The sequence below is a fragment of the Scleropages formosus genome, chromosome 23 (genome assembly GCF_900964775.1).
Source record: "Scleropages formosus chromosome 23, fSclFor1.1, whole genome shotgun sequence".
In the NCBI taxonomy this organism is placed as follows: domain Eukaryota; kingdom Metazoa; phylum Chordata; class Actinopteri; order Osteoglossiformes; family Osteoglossidae; genus Scleropages; species Scleropages formosus.
The window spans coordinates 21482582-21505820 of record NC_041828.1 but is presented as its reverse complement, the minus strand read 5'-3'; the positions used below and the strand labels follow the sequence as shown (position 1 = coordinate 21505820).

General features: G+C 46.2%; 1 protein-coding gene across 1 annotated transcript in view; it reads left to right on the top strand.

The window, feature by feature from the left end:
• Window positions 1–23239, top strand: part of zfpm2b (zinc finger protein, FOG family member 2b) — a 107779-nt gene that overhangs the window by 63093 nt on the left and 21447 nt on the right. Inside the window, exon 6 of the mRNA XM_018741457.2 lies at window positions 2302–2407. Coding sequence (XP_018596973.2) covers window positions 2302–2407 — 106 coding nt within the window. The remainder of the gene's footprint in view (window positions 1–2301; window positions 2408–23239) is intronic.

The window sequence follows — 23239 nt, the reverse complement described above, 5'->3', positions numbered from 1 at the left end:
CCAGTTAAGATCATTCCCATGCAAGTACTGTATGCCATTGTTAAGGTATTTTACTTAAACTGATATTTTACAATTCAGTTTCCCATTACAGTTATTAGAATTACACAGATTTTTCTAATGTACAACAGAGATGGAGGAGAAAGACCCCACATGATACACGTGTGTTATTTTTTTTATTGCAAGCAAGTGTGCTAATAGTTAAAACATCTCCAGGATCCTTTGATGAGTGTACCTTGTAATTTTATGTAGCACATAGGATATCAGCAGGTTATGTGCAAACATACAGCAATGGTACTGCGCTGCAGGTAGTGTAGTGCTTAGAGCTGCTGCCTTCAGATACAAATGTTGCTCGTTCTAATCTCACCTTCTGCTGCTGCAGCTTTGAGCAAGGTACTCACCCTAATTTACTGCAGTAAAAATTACCCAATAACATGATATCACTGTATGTAGTTCAGCTCTGTAAGTTGCTTTGGAAGAAAGTATTGCATGTATTCATTTAGCTGACTCTCTTTTGTCCAAAGCAACTTACAATTATTTACCTATTTATACAACGGGGGGGGGGGGGCGCAGTGGGTTGGACTGGGTCCTGCTCTCCAGTGGGTCTGGGGTTCAAGTCCTGCTTGGGGTGCTTTGCAACGGACTGGCGTCCCGTACTGGGTGTGTCCCCTCCCCCTCTAGCCTTACGCCCTGAGTTGCCGGGTTAGGCTCCGGTTCCCTGTGACCCCGTATGGGATGAGCAGTTCAGGAAGTGTGTGTGTTTGTGTGTGTACAACTGGGTAATTTTTACTGGAGCAGTTTTAAGGTTAGTACTTTACTCAAGGGTCCTACAGCTAGAGGTGGGAACTGAACCTGTAACCTTTGGTTCTAAAAGCAGCAGTGTTAACAACTGTACTACCAACTGTCTCCTGTAAGTGTCACCTAAATGAATAAATGTAAGTGGTACACTTTCAGGGGAACAGGGTTTAACACACACACACACACACACACACACACACACATTTTCAGAACCGCTTGTCCCATACGGGGTCACGGGGAACCGGAGCCTACCCGGCAACACAGGGCGTAAGGCCAGAGGAGGAGGGGACACACCCAGGATGGGACGCCAGTCCATCGCAAGGCACCCCAAGCGGGACTCGAACCCCAGACCCACCAGAGAGCAGGACCGTGGTCCAACCCACTGCGCCACCGCACCCCCCCAGGGTTTAACAGTTTTCTGTTATTTCGGTATATAGCTGGGTCTGTGTCACCTGTCTGTATACCAAGCATGTTATTCCAGATTATGGCAGATTCCTAACTGGTGTCCATTACTGAAGCAAGTTGGCCAGTTAGCTGTTACAGCCCCTTCTTTAGCGTTTGTTTGCATAACAACCACTGGTGGTGTTATATACTGTATTCATCCTTTGTTTTTTGAATAGCTTATAGTAAATGGATTCCTCACTTACAACTTTATCCATCGGTCTCAGCTGGTATGAACTGGTCATTTGCCAGTGCGATCCACAAGGAGGCCTTTAGTGGTACATACAGCAACTGTTTCTGACTGAAGCCAAGAGAACAGTTTGACTCCTGAAAGCCATGTACAAGCAGCTGTTTGCTTCCTTCAAGGAGACAGAAGATGCAGTGGTGAAGCCAGCCTCCTTCTCTGTGTCCTGCAGTGAACCCATTCTGGTGGCATGAAGCTGTCCTATGCCTGGGAGTACCTGTTCTGTCATTCCATTTAATGGGACAAGTCCAGTGAAGTGCAGTCATGCAAAATTCATTTATTCATTCTGAAAGAAACAAGAAACAAAGCACAAAATGAGTATGTGAAAGAGTACTATGATATCTACATATTTAGAATTGAAGGCAAAGTAAGAAGTGCTTTGTAAGTATCAAAAATAAAATTTTCAAGTCCATAATTTGAATTTCACTTCATTCGCACGTATTCATGTCTCACCCTGCAGTAATTTCTATTGTGTCAAAACATGACCTTGACAGTCCCCCAACCTCTTGCTCCACCCACAACAGCTCAAGGCTTGGTGAATTCCTTCCATGTTCCAGAAAAAGCTCAATCTGGTATCTTGCAAATGTCTCCTTTTAACACATTTGTCAGTTTTTTTTTGGCTCAATTGCAACAAATTGGAGTGCACTCCCCTTTTCTCCACTCGTGGACCTCACTTAATCTGTACTCCCCCCTCCCAACAAACTTGACAGCAAATATTACATTCTTACTTACCCTACATGTTCATGGATCAAGGCTGGGACTGTAAACACTTTTAAGAGACTGAACTCTGACGTTGCGTGTGTGTGTGTTTACCCATGTAGAAGACATCTGTTCCGGTGGCATTGTGTTCTGGTTCACGGTGGCTGCTGGATGTCACCTGGCTGGGTGTGGAGGACAACAAGAACAACTGCATCATCTACAGCAAAAGTAAGTAACTGTGTTTCTGCTCTCTTCGTGTGTTGTGTTTGCTGCCTGACTCAAAGTACACAAATCATGGATTCCTTGTGTGTGTGTTTTCTTTTCCCATTTCAGACCAAATAGACTCAATGCATATTCATTCAGCATTGTGAACATATTCTAAATATTGTATGTTCTTCAGACGACGTCTTACGAAAGCTCAGAGGTTCTCTTGTACTTCAGGTTTTCCCAAAGTGCACGAAATTTACATAAACCCGCACAAAACAACAACAAAATTCCAGTGTCATTGTTGCTCGGAGCATCTCTTTTTAGAGCAAATGTTTTGCCGTTCAGAGGCAAGTCCCTTGTCTCCTAAGCTCAGTTAGACTGGTTTTGCTCATACATTTTCAAGGCACATTTATGAATCTTAAATAGGTTTTCTCTTAATCATGCAAAAAGAGCTTGCATTTTAGGACATTCTTTTTCATAACTTCATAGGTAAGAATTGGTTTTAAAAAAATGCCTGCCAGGACCTTTATCCATGACTGGCAGCAAAGAGGTGCTTTCGGGGGTTTAACGGTGACACAGCTCTTTTGTAACTGTGGAATGGACTCTTGCCACTGTTTACTGAGATGTCACAGTTCCCCCTGTACATGTAAATGCACTCATGTATTGCTCCTGAGGTGCCAGTGAGGCTCACAGGGCCTCTGTGTGGCTTTCCATGTTCCGTCTTCGTGATCCAAGATTCACGGGGCACCTGGTCAATGGAAATGCTGTCCCGAATGAAACGCCCTGACTTGTCCCAGAACCACTGCCAGAGATACAAATGCGTCCTTTTGTGAGGCAGCAGATGGAGGAGGCAGATGATCAGCAACGCAGGGGTGCAGTGACATGGGGAGGGGATGGAGAGCTGCCCATTTTCAAGGATGTTCAAGCAGTGGGAACGAATGAGTCGACACAGAAAACAACAACTTTTGATGGAGCAACATCGTCTCAGAATGTCCTCGTCATATCTCTTTATTCATTAGTCACATTTTGGATCTCGAGGCTGTTGTCAAAGGTCCTCATTGATCACACGAATGGTTCCTAAATGAGATTTTCGGACCTCGTTTCAAGCTGAAATAGAACCCCCCCCACCCCCCTTCTCTGAGTAAGTTGGACCAGTGAGATTTTCAATTTCAACATCTATTAATCACTTGACTGCACCATGGCTGTTATCCTCTTAACCAACTGCTTAACTTTGTTCTTTATCATCAAATCATCAAGTTTGGTTAAGCTTTTAAAGGAGATTAAATGATTGTTAATAAAGTTTAATCTTTCAACTGGGCCAATATGAACAAAAAGGAAGAATAGCAGGATTTCTTCCAATTTTAAGCCTGCAATTTTCATTCCTTGGTATATTCAGTCTGAACATTTCCTCGGGTTGAAAGAGCACTGCACCATGGTGAAAGCCAATAGCTGTACAGGGTCCTTCTACCCAGCTAAGCGTTCATGAGCAGGATAAACATCGTAATGTTTACTCACAAAAGTGTTTCTCTGCACGAAAAGGAAAGCCAATGGCAAGAAAATGTGAAACAGTCTCTAAACTGAGTTTAAAGCCAATTGTGCTCTTGGAGCCCTTTGACATTCTGTTCTTCTATATTGCAAACCCATATTTTTTGTTAATGAACATTGTAGACGTGGAGATGAGGCTGTCAGAATGAAGCTTTCTATTGTGTCTCTAGAGCCGTTTTCCCTGAACATCATATTGCATTAATGTGTCATGGTGCTTGGACCTCTGTAATGGAGGTGTATCGATCCACCTGTACACTTAACAGAGTTAATTTTCATTGAGAACTAGTGCACATAGTATTTACTGTAGCTTCTGGGTGTTCCCTACTGCTTGAAAATTAAAATGACTCAAAATGAGAAATACTTTTTTTAAAAAAATATGTCATATAAATGTGGAGGTCGAGCAAAAATTGAACTCAGAGCCAACACTGCAAAAAGAGCTGAAACAGCAGCACTTTGCATAGAAATAAAAAGAAACAAAATGCCAAATGAATTTCCTGTATGAAATAGTGTTTTACATGATACAATGATCAACAATTAACTCCACCCATTGCCAACAACTTCTTGTCCTGAGCGGGGTCGTGGTGAGCCGGAGCCCTTCCCGGCAACAGAGGGCGGAGGGGGGAGGGGACACATGCTGGAAGGGATAACAGTCCGTCACAGGGCACCCCAAGCAGTGCTTAAACCCCAGACCAGCCACATAACAGGAACTGGCTGAACCTGCCACACTGCCATACCACCACATGCCCCCATCAGCAATTAATTATTATTAATCTATAAATGTTTGAGTTTGAGTGGGGGGGCGCAGTGGGTTGGACCAGGTCCTGCTCTCCGGTGGGTGTGGGGTTCCAGTCCCGCTTGGGGTGCCTTGCGACGGACTGGCGTCCCATCCTGGGTGTGTCCCCTCCCCCTCCAGCCTTACGCCCTGTGTTGCCAGGTTAGGCTCCGGCTCCCCGTGACCCCATATGGGACAAGCGGTTCAGACGATGTGGTGTTTGAGTTTGATTGACTCCCATTCAGAAACTCCGCTGTTCACCATAGCACTATGTTTCCAGAAGAGCACTTTTTGAAGAAGTGTGGCGATAGGACAAGTAAAGAAGTTGTTTAATTACCACAATTGAACCCTCCCTTAAGGAGACAGGAGGAGCTATGGATGTTATCAGTTATCAGCTATGTGGGAACACAAGGGAGGAGTGTGACTGAGTAATAAAACAAGTGACAATGGAAAATGTTGTTATCAGTACATGACAACACAATTGCACCCTGAAGGAGTGTGACGTGAAGCAGCAGTGCAAGTATGCTCAATTAAAATGTAACCTAGGCAAAGTGAGTCATTTTCGTGAGGAAAATTATGAATGATTGCAGTGCAGCAGGAATTTGATGACAGCGAGTTTGCTGATAGCTCTATGCTCCAGCTAAGGTGAACAATGTTTGAGCCTCTGGACTCCCATGGCAGAGCCTCAAGGCCTGGGATCTCTAGAGGCCTTGCTTTGTATTTTGCATTGCCTACCTCTTGACCTTGGTAATAGCATGAAAAAGAGCCCCTCCTCCAGCAGGACTCTGTGACATTTATTCATGTGACATTTATTCAGTAGCTGCGCAAGAACTGGCTGATGTCTTGATGGAGCCGCTCTACTTTCCCGAGGATGGTAGCCTGATGTTAGACTCACTGACACCCCCAGCCTTTGCCAGAAGGCCCTCCAGACTTGGGATGTGAATTGCGGCCCGCGGTCTGACACAATGTCTTCTGGTAAACCCGAGAGGCAGAAGACGTTGTGGAAATGAATTTTCACGGTTTATAGGGCTGTAGGGAGTTTAGGGAGAGGAGCAAGATGACAAGCCTTGGAGAACCGGTCTATTATGGTGAGCACTGTGGTCTTACCATCCGAACTTGGAAGGTCCATGAGAAAGTCAGTGGCAATATGGGACCAAGGACAGGCTGGCATGGGCAAGGGTTCAAGAAGTCCTGCAGATTTCTGGGTTGAGGACTTGACTTGGGCACAGGTCGCACAGACCTGATTGAAGTCCCTGACATCTTCTTGGAGCGAAATCTACCAGAACTGTTTTTGGAGGAGGGATTGGGTCTTGCCAAAGCCCAGGTGTCCGGGGGCGGGGTTGTCGTGCTCCCACTGTAGGCGCATGGGTCTCATGCTGGTGAAGACGTACAGTTTTCCTGCGGGCTTCTAGGGAGGTCCTGGCTCTGTTTCTTTGGCTCTGTGGAGATCCTGGAGGAAGTGCCATTGAATGGGGGCTACCACACAGTGCTTGGGTAAGATGTTCTCTGAGGCCTCTTGGACGAGGAGTCGTTCATGCACCCAGGACAGGGCATCTGCCTTCGTGTTCTTACTGCCAGGTCTGTATGTCATAGTGAAGTTAAAACCTAGTAAAGACAAGGGCCCACATGGCTTGTCGGCGATTTAGGCGTCAGGCCATTTGGCGGTATTCCAAGTTCTTGTGATCAATCAGTCAGCATGACAAAAGGATACCCAGCCCCCTCAGGCTAATGTCTCCATTCATCAAGGGCTAACTTGATAGCCAGTGGTTCCCGATTGCCAATGTCATAATTCCATTCGGCCTGGGACATTTTCCTTGAGAAAAACGCGCAAAGGTATAATTTGGCAGGGTTCCCCTGTCGTTGCGATAACGCCGCACCTACCCCCTTCTTCGAGGCGTCCACTTCCACGACGAACGGCAGGGTTGGATCCAGATGTCTGAGGACGGGCATGGAGGTGAACCGCCTCTTCAGGGACTCAAAGGCCTGCTGGGCAATGTCAGTCCAGATGAGATGGGGGCTTTTACCTGTGGTCAGAGTGGTAAGCGGGGCAGCGATGGCACTATAATTCCCTATAAAGTGGCAGTAGAAATTAGCAAACCCCAAGAATCTCTGAAGGGCTTTCACCGTAGTTGGACGGGGCCACTGGGTTACGGCCCTTATCTTACCCGGATCCATAGCCACTTCTTCTTTGTTCAGCACAAAGCCCAAGAACGAGATCTGTTCTTGGTGGAACAGGCATTTTTTCGTTTTTGCAAACAAGCGGTTACCGGTGTAACACCTGCCGAACCTGCAGTACGTGTTGTTTTTTTGACTGGGAATAGATAAGAATATCATCCAGGTACACCAGAACACCATTGTTCAACAGATCCCCAAGACATGATTGACAAAAGCTTGAAACACACTGGGTGCATTAGCAAGTCCGAATGGCATCACCAGATATTCATAGTGGCCAAGGGTGGTGTTAAAAGCCGTCTTCCATTTATCCCCCTCCCGGATCCTGATCAGATTCTATGTTGGACGGAGGTGTAATTTGGAAAAGATCTGAGCATGGTTGACCTGCTCTAGAGCAGCAGTGATCAGGGATAAGGGATCCGAGGGAGGAGTCGATGCGATTCAGGCCCCTATATCAATGCACGGACAGAAGCCTCTAGCCTTTTTCTCTACAAAAATGAACCTGGCTGCGGCAGGTGACGTGGAGGGTCTAATTATCCCCACTGCCAGGGCTTTGTTCACATACTGTTGCATCACCCTTTTTTCTGGCAAAGAAAGGGGGTACACTCGTCCTCAGGGTGGCATTGACTCCAGGAGGAGGTCGATAGCACAGTCCCAAGGCCTATGAGGTGGCAGCGCGGCAGCCTGCTCCCTGCCAAACACCTCTGATACTTGATCTTGATACTCTAAAGCAGTGGTCTCCAACATGGTGCCCACGGGCACTTGGTAGCCCACATGTAGTCTGTGAGTTGCCCGCCAAGCACGTTCTATAAATAGGCTCAATTTTAATTATTGATTTTAGTTTTTTTATTACACTTACAAAAAAAAATGAAAAAGTGTTATGTTAACATTTCATATAACATGAAAACATCAAATAAACTCATCATTTAAAAAATTTAAATATTTAGAAGTTTACGCATGTTATTGACGTATGTAGCGTATGTTTCTCATAGGCTGTGAGTTGAGGCGGTAGCGAGCTGACGACATAAACAAGGTAAAATCAACTATAACAAAAAAACAACAAAGGATTAATTATGGCTGATGGTGCAGCAGGTCCTGCAAAAAACAAAGACTTATTACTTTGACGAGGAGTGGGAGACAAAATTTCTTGTCACAAAGGCAAAAGTGTATGCCTCATCTGGGGCTAGCATCACGGTATCCAAGAGGCACAACACGGAGAGACATTTTCATCACAATCCAGAAGACCTTCAATAACAGTTTGTTATCCACCAGGTACATCACTTAGAAAAGAAAAAGTTAACGAGTTGAAAGCAACATTAAGCAGGCAGCAATCATTTTTTACCAGACCCGCTAAGTCACACAGGCTGCAACCGCAGCTTCATACTAGGGTTGCTCATTTTTTCACAAAACACAAAAAGTTGTTCTCAGATGGTGAAATTGTCAAGTGAGCAATCTGCGACTGTGATAGCAAACACACTGTTTAAAGATCACAAGAATGGAGATGAAATCATGTCTGCACTTTCCGATCTTCAACTCGGGCGAACACAATCGCAAGACGAGTCACTACTATGTCAGCGAACGTAACGAATCAACTGAAGAAAGACTTAGGTTCGTGCAAATGGTTTTCCAGTGTGGTGAGTGTGTAGGGAAATGTGTTCAGTGCAATGTGAAAGAAAAAAATAAATGTACATATTTCAATAAATTTTCTTGGAATATTTTCCAGGATTGATTGTTTAATAAAAAATATTAAAACAACTTGTGAGAAATCATTAATATATTTTATGCCAGGATTGGATATCAAGATATTTTATTATCCCTTTGACATAATGTTGTTAATTGAAAGTTTAAAAAGCACTATTGTGTTTATATTTATATTTATAACAAATTATATATTTTTTGAGTATATCAAACAAGTAGCCCTTTAGACTATTTTATCCCTTTAGGGAGCCCTCACTCACAAAAAGGTTGGAGACCCCTGCTCTAAAGGAACCTCCACCTGTTGAGGCTTGTCCGAGCACTCAACCGAGGTGGCTCTCTACGGTAATGACAGGCGTCTCTTACCACATTGGGGCTCCATGCAACCAATTCCCCCTTACTCCAACAAAAGACGGAGTCGTGTAGGGATAGCTAAGGGAACCCAAGGATAACAGAGACTTCTGGCAAAGTAATCACATAAAACTGAAGCGGTTCCCTATGGAAGGCCCCCACGGCTAAGAGCAAGGACTCTGTTTGGGCATCCACCACTCCCGCAATCGTTGTCCATCAAGGGCGCTGATTCGTAACGTTAACTCGCATGGGTGCCTGGGGACATGGTGCGCCTCTGCAAACCCACTGTCCATGAAACAGCCAGCAGCTCCTAAGTCTACTAAGGCAAGTGTGCAAACCGTACCCTCTCTCCATGGCAGGACTATCGGAACCGTGAGTCAGTTTCCCTGGTGGGTCCCACTTACCTTAAACTCCAGACAGGCTGGATAGTTGACTCGAAGGTGACCCTGGCCTCCACAGTACTAACACAGGCGGTTCTGGAGCCGGTGTTGTCTCTCCTACAGGGTCAGTCTTCCGTGCCCAACTTGCATGGGCTTTGACTCATTGTCCTGGGTAGGGGCGATGAGAGAGGGCTCCTTGGGTCGACTGTTCCTGTCACTGGTAGGTCGTCAGTCGCGACCTGCTGTTTCAGTGAAGTGGTCCAGCTTCCAGTTCTCCCCTCTTTACGTGAGTTTGGCTTTCATCCTGGAGCTCAACCCATGCCGGAAACTCGCCAAGAGGGACGCCTGATTCCAACCGCTTTGTTCTGCCAGCGTCCAAAATTCCAGAGAATACTCTGCCACAGAGCGGTTACTTTGTCTGAGCTCCATCAGGCGATCACTAGCAGCACACGCTGACAAGGGGTGGCCGAATACCACTTGGAAGCACTTCTTAAAGTCAGCATACATGGTCTTGGAGCGGTAATCCCATGCGACTGTTGCCCATAGCAGTGCCGGACCAGTCAAGAGTGCAAGGAGGTAAATAATCTTGCTCTGATCGGACTGATATACCAGGGGCAGGCTGGCAAAGATGAGTTCGCACTGCATCAGGAATCCCTGACAGCGTGACAGAGCCATCATACCATTGTTGAGTTGGCTATCAAGGGTCTTTTATGGGTAGGCAGGGGGGTGAGTGAAGCAGGTACAGTAGCAGCTCCTTCGGTACTGTCAGGCTCCATCAGAGTAACCACTCCTTTGTTCTGCAAAGCCTGAACCAGCTCTTGGAAAGCCTCCGTGAGTCAGTTCAGTGTTTGATCATGTGATCCAAGTAACGCACCCTGGGAAGCAAGTGCACTCTGTAAACGCTCCGGCACTGCTGGGTTCGAAGGAGAGGTGGAACCTTCTGTCATGGTTTCCACACAGAGAGAGGCGATGGACCCAATTGCAGGTGCTCAGGTCTTTATTCAAAGGGGCAGGTGAAATCTCATAGTCGAAGAACAGACAAAGGGTCACCAAGAAGCAAACGTAGTTACAGGGAGAATCAAAAACTTGAAGTCTGGAAATGAGTGGTGAGTCAGGAAAATCAGGGAGACTATGACATGAAGGCGGACGAACAAAGGAACAGGGAATGCGGAGGGAGTCAAGGAAAACAGGTTCTAACACATCAGTCGATGTCGTTGTACGTTCTGCGATCCATTACGTCCGGAGCAGCCCTTTATACTCCCATTCCTTGAGCAGCCATGAGAGTGGGGGGAGTGACATGACCATCCTTTCAGTGGGCAACGGGTGACACTCTTGGAAACAGCTGCTTGTTATTTACAGGGGAAAAGCAATGTAGTAACCTTTTATTTGACACACATCCTTGTGTCCATTTTACAGACATTTAGGCTAACGAAGATGGCGTTGACCTGCACAGGACTGCCCAGGGCTCTTTTTGTGTTTCACAAGCATTCATTCATTTGCTCCTCGGTGCAGTAGCAGTGCTAATGGAGGAGTGTGTAATCAGGGGGAATCACACACAACCGTGCACTTGAGTTGTGTGTGAAACCTCCTCCGTGTTGCAGCAGTGCTAATATACAGTATATATAAATACACACTTTATCCCGTCACGAGCTTATCTTAAACAGCTATCCAGGCTGAGAATATCACAAACCAGAGAGAAATATATAAAATTAATTAGTGGCTGAATGTTGTCAGAAGTCATGATGCTTCATAAATCCTAGTCTGATCAAGGCAGACAAGACCTAGAACTCGCTGCTCTGTCAGTGTGCAGGATGGGGTCTCGCACCAAAACAGAAGCCTTTGGCTGGCAGGCCACATTTAGTCATCTTTGTGCCCATTGGCACACAAATGGCACACTGAGACAGACCAGGTGTGCAAGACCACAAATGAAACCCGAAGTAGCTCATTGCTCATGCCATGGTTTTGTCTGGGAAGGAGAAGGTGGACTCAATTGTGGAGTGCACCGGAATTTACTCAGGGGCTGGACAAGAACCGTAGTCAGGGACAGGCTTGGGTCTTCGAACTGCAAACGTCGTTCACCAGGAAATCCAGAATTGTGGTCGGTGAACACAGGCAACAGGTCAACACGAGAGAACTGATCAGGTCACAGAACAGGAAGGGGTTTCGGGAGATGGGCTCAGGAGGTGGAACGAGGAGCAGGGAACAAGGAGCAGAAGTGATAGGTAAGCTGACTCAGGACGAGTGAGCAGTTGGTGAATAAGGTTCCGTGTCCTTCTATGTTCGCTTATGCCTTATATCCTGCCGTGTCCCAGGTGTATCTGGTTATGCCGATGGTGTGGGCGTAGCATAACCCCCCCCCAGGAGCGGCTCTAGATGCTCGACTGGGATCTGGGGGATGACCGTGAGGTCTGGGAGCGGGCTGATCCAGATGGGCCCTGTGAAAATCAGAAATAAGGTCAGGATCCAGAATATGCCACCCAGCTGCGCTCCTCAGGTCCATAACCCTCCCAGTCCACAAGGTACTGAAGGGTCTCTCTGCGACGACGGGAATCCAGGAGCACCCTCACGACGTACGCAGGACCGCTCCTGTCGGGTAAGGATATTGGAGAGGGAGGTGCTGGCTGAGGCTGATGGAGAGAAGTGGCCATAGGCTTCAGGAATGACATATGGAAAGAAGGGTGTACGAGCTAGTGCCAAGGTAGTTGCAGCTGATAGGTGACGGGGGTGACTGACCGTAGAACCTTGAAGGGTCCCAAGTACCTAGGGCTGAGTTTTTTGGACATATACGGTCTTTGTAAGCTGCGAGTGGATAACGAAACTCTCTGACCTGGCAGGATGGAGAGTGGACGTCGCCGTCGATCCTCCTGGTGTTTTAGTTGTGACTGGCAACGGAGAAGATGATCTTGTACTGTTTTCCATACCTTCTGGCTGTTCTTGTACCAGGCATCCACAGCTGGCACGTCACTGGGCTCTAGATGCCAGGGAAATAGCGACGGTTGGTAACCTAAAATACACTGGAAAGGTGAGTGCCCGGTCGACGAGTGGGTGAGAGTGTTGTGGGCATATTTGGCTCAGGGTAAGTATCGCACCCACTGTTGGGGATTACCCAAGCAGTAGCTTCGGAGAAAACGTCCAATGTCTTGTTGGAGCCGCTCTACTTGCCCATTTGCCAGGGGGTGATAACCAGAGGTCAGACTCACCGTTATTCCCAACTTCCTCCAGAAAGCTCTCCAAACCCATGAGGTGAACTGAGGCCCTCGGTCGGATACGATGTCCTCGGGCAGACCGTAGAGCTGGAAAACCTGATGGAAGAGGAGTTCGGCGGTTTCGAGGGCTGTGGGCAACTTGGGCAAATGAACCAGGCGACACCCCTTAAAGAAGCGGTCAATGATGGTCAGGATTGTAGTCTTACCTTCTGAACTGGGGAGATCGACTAAGAAGTCGAGAGCTATGTGGGTCCAGGGGCGCTTTGGGACTGGCAAGGGCTGCAGGAGACCGGTAGGCTTCTGGTTTGATACTTTTGTTTTTGCACAAACCGAACAGGCCCGGACATAATCTTGCACATCCTCCTTCAAGGACGGCCACCAGTATTGCTTCTGCAGCTTCTCCTGTGTCCGACTGAAGCCGAGATGTCCTGTGGCTGAATGATCGTGAGCCCATTGGAGCAGCATCTTTCGTATTCCTGGGGGAACATATTGCTTACCCACGGGTCCTCCAGGTGGCACAGAGTTAGGGTCAGGTTGCTGTCCTTGGTTGACGTCCCACATCATGGGCCCCACCACGCAGATCCTGGGCAGGATGTAGTCAGGTTCTCCAGGGTCTGGTCTTTCCTCATGCGCAAGAGAGCATCAGCTTTGGTGTTTTCTGTGCCGGGCCTGTAGGTTACAGTAAAGTTAAAATGAGCAAAAAAAAGAGTGCCCACCTGGCTTGTCAGGAGTTTAAGCATCGGGCACCCTGTAGGTACTCGAGGTTCTTTTGATCAGTTAATATCAAAAAAGGATGTTTAGCGCCTTCTAACCAATGACTCCATTCTTCTAATGCCAATTTCATGGCTAACAGCTCCCGATTTCCGATGTCATAATTTCGTTCAGCAGGAGACAATTTCCTAGAGAAGAATGCACAGGGGTACATTTTCTCTGGTTTACCTTGGTGTTGAGAAAGCACTGCGCCTACCCCGGTCTCCAATGTATCTACCTTCACGATAAATGGGAGTTCTGGATCTGGTTGGTGTAGGATGGGTGCTGAGGTGAGCTCATCAAATGCCTGCTGGGCCTCTGGGTTCCATGGAAGTTTGTACGATTTATTCGCTGTTAACGCAGTTAGCAGGGCGGCGATCAAACTGAAATTTCTTATGAACCAGCGGTAAAAGTTTGCAAACCCAAGGAATTGTTGTAAGGCCTTTGTAGTGGTCGGACATGGCCACTCTAACAATGCACGTACCTTACCCGGATCCATGGTGACTCCGTCTGGGGTCAGTATGAAACCAAGGAAGGAGATTCTCCGTCAGTGGAACTCGCATTTTTCCAACTTGACATACAATCGATTCTGTAGTAGGCGCTGTAAAACCCGTCTGACCAACTGAACATGACTTAAAATCTTTGGAGAAAATCAAGATGTCATCCAGATATACAAGCACCCCATAAGTTACCAGCACATGATTGACAAAGGCCTGAAAAACACTTGGTGCATTGGTAAGCCCGAAAGGAATGACCCGATACTCATAATGCCCCATGGTCGTACTAAATGCAGTTTTCCACTCATCACCTTCTCTAATACATATCAGGTTATATGCACTCCTGAGATCTAGTTTTGTGAACCATTTTGCGTCACAAACTTGTTCTAGGGTGGCTGTGATCAATGGCATTGGATGAGAGTACCTGACAGTTATGCGATTTAAGCCCCGATAGTCTATGCATGGTCGCAACCCCCATCCTTTTTCTCTACAAAAAAGAATCTAGCGGGAACAGGAGCAGTGGAGGGTCGAATGATGCCGGAGGCGAGCGCCTCGGTGATGTATTGTTGCAACGCCTGATGTTCGGGCTGTGGCAGGGGATAAATATGACTACGGGGTGGTGTGGTACCTGGTAAGAGGTCAATCGCACAGTCCCATGGACGGTGAGGTGGTAGCTCGGCAGCACAAACACGGCTGAAAACTGGAGCCAGATCTTGGTACTCGTTGGGTATCTGGGTTGGCTGTGCTGATTCATTTCCCAAACGATTACCTTGTGCGGCGACCACCTCTTGATACGATCGATCGCCGCTGAATCCGTTCCGTCAGCAGAACCTTCTGCCATGGTTTCGTCTGGGAAGGAGAAGGCAGACTCAATTGTGGAGTGCACAGGAATTTATTCGGGAGCTGGACAAGAACCGTAGTCAGGGACAGGCTTGGGTCTTCGGACTGAAAACGTCGTACACCAGGAAATCCAGAATCGTGGTCGGTGAACACAGGCAACAGGTCAAACACGAGAGAACTGATCACGTCACAGAACGGGAAGGGGTTTCGGGAGACGGACTCGGGAGGTGGAATGAGGAGCAGGGAACAAGGAGCAGAAGCAATAGGTAAGCTGACTCAGGACGAGTGTGCAGTTGGCAAATAAGGTTCTGCGTCCTTCTACTTTCGCTTCTGCCTTATATCCTGCCATATCCCAGGTGTATCTGGTTATGCTGATGGTATGGGCGTGGCAGCTCATGTCTGTGCCACAGTTTGAAAGCCCTGCATGCCACCCAGTGATCCTTGGAGAAAATAGCCCTTCAGCCCTGTTAATGCACTGAGTTGTGTTTTTCTATTCATTCTATGTAGTTGAGACACACAATCTATGGGCCTTATGGTCATAAATATTTAATAAATGAGAAGGGACACTGGTACTCTGTTTGTTCACTGGCTGCCAAGCCAGACGGCTATGTTGGAGTGTGACCGTCTCGCTCACTGCAGCTCTCGCTTGCTGTACAGATGCGTGTGACAGCTCCAATCTGCGCTGCACATCATGTCATGATAAACCATGAAGTGGCTCATTGCTGCTGCACGTCAGTTATAGGCAACACACATTTGTCCTGAGTTTGCTGAAATTTATCTTTTGCTTCCGTGGTGTCGCTCTGTATGTTCGGCTTGTTGCGTGTTGTTTGGTTCAGTAAAGTAGTCCCCCTCGCTAGAATGTGTGCTTTTATTTCTATGAGTTTTCAGTAGTAGTAATTGAGTAGAGATGCACATTTCAATAGTGATCTGCAAACAACATATGGACCAAAATCCCTTTTGGCCATATGACATCTATGAATTACACAGCGCTGTCCTGGACCTGGGATTTTCTTGCTTTCAGTGGAATGCATAACCTTCACGTCATGAGACACATTAACAGGGCAGTTAGGGATAAATGTCTGTTGGTCTCAAGCCTAGCTGGGGACTCGGAGCCCTGCTATTCAGGGGCATGGATGGGTACGCTGCCTGAGTGTCCAAGAGGGCGCAGAAGGAATAGGCACTGGATGCTGACCCAGACCCAGAGCTGCGGAAGGGCTGCCTCCCTAGCACACGTAGTTTCAGCTCGGGGCCCTGTGGACTTGGAGACAAGGCAGGGGGCTTCAGGGCCGGGTGGCTGTGCCTGTTTTATTGTTGACAGTTTCCCCCCACATTACACACAAAGCCAAATTCTCTCAGACCTCAGCCAACACACGGACCCGCAGAAACACACACCCAAAGGCCTCAGGCTTCATGAGCTCCTTTTTACTGATAAAAGTGTGATGTGGTATGAAATGAAATGCCTGCACACTTCCTCTTTTCTCCTTTCAATTTCTCTGAAATGGCCTTAAGAGTCGCCCTCACACAGTCATTTTTGTGTTACTCACACCATAGATGTTCAATGTGTGCCTTGAAGAATGATCTTCCCACCTAAGGCTGACCTTCCCTCACTCTGCTTTTCTTGGGCTGCTTCAGCACAACCCAAACCAGAAAAATATGCTGTTTTATTTCAAACACAGGGATGGAATATATGAGAATCGTTTGTCCACGAGGTTCAGACTGCAGTGTTTTCTGGGCAGTGTGTCATAAAGCTGTTTTTTATAAACCTACGTATGAATATACTGTATAAATAACCCCACATGTTCTGGTGTGAAAAGCCTTGTGCAGAAGCAACAGTGCTAGACCCCAACAGCACATGGATGTTGTCCTTAGGAGATCTCTGAAGGCGCAACAGCTAGAGCCCCGTCTCCACAGGACTTGTCTCAGCGACGTCTCAGAGGGCTGCCAGAGAGGTGGGGAGGGAGCTGCACGTGGCCGTGTTTTGTTGCCTTTCTCTGGAGAAGCCACAGTGCCTCCCTCTGTGCGAACCAGGTGGAGGAGGATTCTGGCTCTCTGATGTGGAACCCCTATGGGCCAGCAGCAGCTGGTGATGCTTGGAAAGGTCCGGGGATACAAGGCTGATGGGGGACCTTCACAGCAAACAGCAGAATCTTGCAAAGAGGAGGGCAGAAGGCAGCATGACCCGCAACCAACATGTACCACGAATGATTTTCGTGAACCGGTCCAGTGGAGCAAATTGTTCTGTTTAACTTGGTTTGTGTAGGGTGGGAGATGTTTTCTAGCCACTTGTTCTTCAGACCGGGCCACATCTGCTCTCCTTTGGACTGGGAGAAGTGTGTTTTGTGTGTTTCCCCTCGTCACTTTAGAGAAGGTGCAACAATGCCGTGTTCAGTGCCTTGGCACCCAGGAACACACGACCTCATCATACATCTGGCTCCTGTCAAAATGAAAGCCTCAGTGCACTTGTTGCTGTGTGTCTGCCCGTGTGTGTCTGTGTGTATGTGTGTACACAGACATATCAGTCAGTCATTTTGCAAGCTTCAGTCTCATATGGTGCTGCATGTAATACAAGAGTTCTTGAAACCCATGATATTCACCAAAATAATGATTTGTATGGCCAGGATTTCAAACATTTCACCACAAAACACAAAAACCACAAAAATACTTTTAACTAAAGTGGCTCAATCAGTAACATGCTTGCAGAAGCAAAATATTGCAGATGGCCACATTCTCATATCATGACATCAGCAGTGCTTGATGATGTGATTAATGCTTGATAGACTTGATTAATTACGAATATAAACTGGATAACATGGGAAAGCTGGTAGTGTAGTGGTTAGTGCTGCTGCCTTTGGAGCCAAAGGTTGCAGGTTGGAATCTTGCTTCTGCCTGTAGTACCCCTCAGCAAGGTATTTACCCTAAACTGATCCAGTAAAAATTGCTCAACTGTATAAATAGGTAAATAATTGTAGGTAGACTAACATAGTTAGTCACTTTGGAGAAAAACATCAGCTAAATGAATAAATGTAACATGCAGAGAACCCATTACAGGGGTGTGTTCTTAGAAAACAATCTAAATGAATGAATGAGGTTTATTTGCCAAGTATGTTTACACATACAAGGAATTCATCTTGGTGACAGGAACTTCCACAGGACAGACAGAATGACAGTGACAAGACACAGATGATAAAAAGTAGAGTGGGCTAATAAAAGATTTAAAAAAATATATAGAGTACAAAGTACACAATATACAAAATAGACACTAGACATTATATGTTTGTACAGGTATGTTATATACAATGCAAGGGAAAGTAAATAAGAGATATGGTGTGAAAAATAAATATAAATAGCATTGTTTATTGCACCAGTTTACTCCCTAAGGGGGCATTTAGCTGTTCATGAGGTAGATGGCCTGAGGAAAGAAACTTTTCCTGTGCCTGGCTGTCCTGGTGCTCAGCACCCTGTAGCGCTGGCCAGATGGCAAAAGTTCAAAGAGGAAGTGGCCTGGGTGCGAATGGTCTAGGATGATTTTGCCAGCCCTTTTTCTCACTCTGGACGAGTACAATTCTTGGAGAGCGGGGTGGGGGGTGCGGATGATTCGTCCAGCCGTCCGGACTATCCGCTTTAATCTTCTAAGGTCTGATTTTGTAGCTGTGCAAAGCAGTTATAGAGGTGCAGAGGACAGACTGGATGACTGCAGAGTAGAACTGCATTAGCAGCCTCTGTGGCAGATTGAACTTCCTCAGCTGGCGAAGGAAGTACAAACTCTGCTGGGCCTTCTTCACAATGGAGTCTATGTGGAGCTCCCACTTCAGATCCTGTGAGATGGTGGTGCCCAGGAACCTGAATGACTTCACTGTTGCCACAGTGCTGTCCATGATGTTGAGTGGGGATATGCTGAGGTGTGTCTCCTAAAGTCCACAATCATCTCAACCGTTTTGAGTGTGTTCAGCTCCAGATTGTTGTGACTGCACCAGACAGCCAGCTCTTCAACCTCCTGTCTGTAAGCAGATTCATCGCCATCCTGGATGAGGCCGATGAGTGTGGTGTCGTCTGCGAACTTCAGGAGCTTGACAGAGGGGTCTTTTGCAGTGCAGTCGTACAGGGAGAAGGGCAGTGGGGAGAGCACACATCCCTGGAAGGCACTAGTACTGATCGTGTGAGTCTTGGATGAGAATTTTCCCAGCCTCACTAGCTGCTGCCTGTCCGTCAGGAAGTTGGTGATCCGCCGACAGATGGAGGTGGGCACAGAGAGTTGGGTTAATTTGGACAGGAGGAGGTGTGGGATGATGGTGTTGAAGGCTGAAGTCCACAAACAGAATCCTCCATAAGTCCCTGGTTTGTCCAGATGTTGCAGAATGTAGTGCAGTTCCATGTTGACTGCATCATCCACAGACCTGTTTGCTCGATAAGCAAACTGCAGGGGGGTCCAGTAAGGGTCCAGTGATGTCTTTCAGGTAGGCCAGCACCAGTCTTTCAAATGCCTTCATGACCACAGATGTTAAGGCGACAGGTCTGTAGTCATTAAGTCCTGTGATTTTGGGTTTCTTTGTAATGGGGATGATGGTGGAGCGTTTGAAGCAGGAAGGTACTTTGCACAGCTCCAGTGATCTGTTGAAGATCTGTGTGAAGATAGGGACCAGCTGGTCAGCACAGGTTTTTAGACAGGCAGGTGAAACACTGTCTGGGCCTGGTGCTTTCTTTGTCTTCTGTTTTCGGAAGACTTGATGCACCTCCTCTTCACAGACCCAAAGTGTAGGACGGGGGAAGAGTGGGGTTGCTGGAGGTGTTGGTGGATGCATGGAAAGAAAGTCAGGATGGGTGTGGGGTGTGAAACAGGTTTCTCAAACCTGCAATAAAACTCATTCAAATCGTCGACCAGTTGTTGAGTTGACACGGTGCTGGGGGATGGTGTCTTGTAATTGGTGATGTCTTTCAGGCCTTTCCACACTGATGCAGGGATGTAGCAAACGGTACAAGTACTGTGCAGTGTTCATGGCTTTGAAAACAGGGATTGAATGTGGTCTGAAATAGAGGAGTATTCCATTAGGTTCAGCATTTTGCTTTGAGAAACTATGTAGGATACTATGAGCAAAAAGTGTTGATTTCAGTAAGACTTCATCTTCCAGCATGTTTACAGATGGTAAGAGTCATTACCTGTGATGGATAGGGGTGTGTTTCATGTTTCTTGTACTCATCAAACTTGTTCTTCAGAAGCTGTTTTGCTGTGGTTACCGCATGATGTACTTTGCTGTTAGACATTCTGTGACACATGTTCAGCAGGCAGGTGGTATAATGTTTTGGGCTGTTGCTCTGTAATCTGAAAATTCCTAGTGTAGCTGTAGTGCTTTTGATTCCGATACGATATCCTGCTGTGTAAATTGGTGTAAAATTGTACATCTCCTTGGACAAAGCTAAATAGTGGTAGATAATAGTTTTAATTGTTGGTATTTTACACAATGTTTATGGAAATTTATTAAACAGAATTTTTTGGACTTTATAAATGCAGCTAATTATTTTAGTGGTCTGGAGAACAGCAGGCAAAGCATCATGGAGGGTATGGCAGAGTTGGCCTCAGTGAACGGCTGCAGTCATGCGCCTCCTCAGTGACATATGGAGCCCTTCAAGTTAGCGACCAACTTCCCAGCTCATGTTCCAGAAAGTTCCACACCAGCCATGACTCCGGAGAGCTCATTAGGAGTCCTCCCATCTGAGCTGTTCTCAGGAGGCACCACAGGGCAGCACTGCACCCAGACTGGACTCATTTTGCCCGCAGGGTAGGAAGACCCATATGCAGGGAGCTTGTGGTGGTGGTGTCCATCCTTCAGCTGGAGTGCTGCACACACCATGAAGGGCGCTGACACACTGAGGCAATGTTGTCTTCATCTCGGTGCTGGCTAATTATAACAAGTTTGGTATTATTTATTCTTTCAGGACCATGGAAGCATCTGTGTGAACAGTATTTGAACAGTGTGTGTACTGTTTGGGCACTGAAAAGGCACTGAAAGGGCACCGAATGAAAATGACAGTTAGTTGTGACACATTTCTTTATGACACAAAACAAATTTGGTGGAAAAAGAGATGAAAAAGCACCATCCCTGAACTTCACATGATGGTTCACGTCTTTAACAGATGTAAAATAAGCGCCGCCTTACAGTGCACAGATTTTCGCGACTTGCAGGAGCTTTAGCGGTGTATTACTGGAGCTGACAGCTCTGAGCAGATAGGCCAGCAGCCTTAAGTGGAAGGAATGAGAGGCTGTGACATTAAGTCTGCAGGGTTAGTGTGTCAGAGGCAGCGAGTGAACCACTATTACTGGATCAATACTTTCTCGATCCCCACTTGTCTTTGGCCTGCTAGCTTTTCCCTCGGTTTTTTTTTTTTAATCCAGAGTAAACGGCACTACAGAATTAGTGAATGCTTCCTCTGTTTGTCTCAGAGGCCTGGGAGCTAGTTTTGTGAAAGAGTAAAAAACCTTTTTTGCAACATTACTCAATTCAGTTCAATTAATTTTTATAGAATGCTCTTCTCACGCAGTGACACAGAGTACTTTAACACAGGCATAAGGGAAGAAAAACAAATACATCAGATAAGGAAATAAAGAAGGCAGTTGACTACTGACTATCACAATATAATGCTTTTATAGAGCTATAAGTATGCCTACTGGCCATGGAGGAAAGGAACAAAAAACTCCCACCTGAAAGTTGAAGGAGAAAAAAACCTCTGGTGGTCCAAGGGCCAGTGACTGCCCACCCCTCCTGGGCTTTCTAGATTAAGTAACAATTCTAAATTAGTTTACAAGTAATATAAAAAAAAGTAATAATGATATTGTTGCTGTATGATTGCTTATATCCCCAGCTCAGCATGGTACATATCATCCATCATGGCAGTTGTTCATCATCTTCAGTCAGCATGGGATGCATCTGTGACCACTGGCTGGCCTCCTCATGTCTTATTTAGGGAGACAATGCTCAACAAGAAGAAATACTAATATGTAACTTAAACAAGCCAGTTTAATATGCATCGGTATAAAGGCGGAAAAAACAAACACAGGCTGAATTTGAAGACAGAGACAGACGAGACATTTCTGACGGTAACTGATAGAGTGTTCCACAGTTTAGGTGCTCTATAATTAAAGGCATGACCTCCTACTGAGGTCTTATTGATCACAGGTACTTTAAGGTAACCTGCATCCAATGAATGAAGATATTGCTCTGGGATATAAGAATCAATAATCTCACAAAGGTAAACCGGAGCAATGACATGTATTGATTTATAGGTAGCATCATTTTGTACCAGCTGTAGCCTGAATACAGTCTGGTATGGACAACCCGATAATAAAGCATTACAATAGTCCAGCCTGCCTGAAACAAAAGCATTAACCTATTTCTCAGCATCCTGTCTACATAGGAATCGCCGTAATTTAGCTATGTTTTTTAACTGAAGGAAGCACTACTTAGTAAAAGCATTTACTTAAGATATAAATGACAGCTTCCCATTCAACAGGACACCCAAATCCTTGACACAATCTGTGCGCTTGAAACTAAACTAATACCATTTGTTGTAAAGGTTGGCATGATTATGTTGAGAGCTTTGGCCTCGCCACCCACCACAAGCACCTCTGTTTTACTGGCGCGCGCACACACACACACACACACTTTCAGAACCGCTTGTCCCATACAGGGTTGCAGGGAACCGGAGCCTACCCGGTAACACAAGGCGTAAGGCCGGAGGGGGAGGGGACACACCCAAGACTGGACGCCAGTCCGTCGCAAGGCACCCCAAGCAGGACTTGAACCCCAGACCCAGCGGAGAGCAGGACTGTGGTCTAACCCACTGCACCACCGCACCCCCTTTTTGTTTTACTGGCATTTAGAGATAAAAAAATTTTACTCATCCATTAATTTTATATTGGTAAAACAATTAGCTAAAGACACCACATGTGATGGCTAATCAGGCTTAAACGATACATATAACTGTGTGTCATCGGCATACGAATGGAAAATCACATTGTGTTTGCGAATAATGTCACCCAGTGGTAACATATACAGTGAGAACAGTAATGGACCCAGCACAGAGCCCTGTGGCACACCATACTGAATCGTGATTGAGATGGAGGGGGTGCAGTCATCAGATTTCAGTACAAATTGTTCACGGTAAGCTAAATATGAATCGAATCACTTCAGGACAGTACCCATTACTCCAGCCAGGTTTTCAACTCTACTCAGTTGGATACTATGGTCTACAGCATCAAATGCAGCATTCAAGTCCAGTAACATAAGAATAGAGATCTGACCAGCATCAGAAGAGATGAGAATATTATTAACACGTGTGAGCGCTGTTTCAGTGCTTTGAGCAGTGGAGAAACCAGACCGAAATTTTTCAAATATATTATGGTGATTAAGATATTTTACAGTCTTTTCTAGAATTTTGGATAAAAACGATAGATTGTGTACATATCTGATCCATTTTTAAACTGAATAACATTTCTGTAACACAATTATTTGACGATTAAACCAAGTGGAAATATGTGATTGTAAAAATCAGTTTAATTTAAGCGATAGTAAATGGCTATAAATAACCATAGACAACCTATTTTGTCCTTCCACGTCAGCACTGTGTTACTGCTGTAAACACTTGAAAGTTGA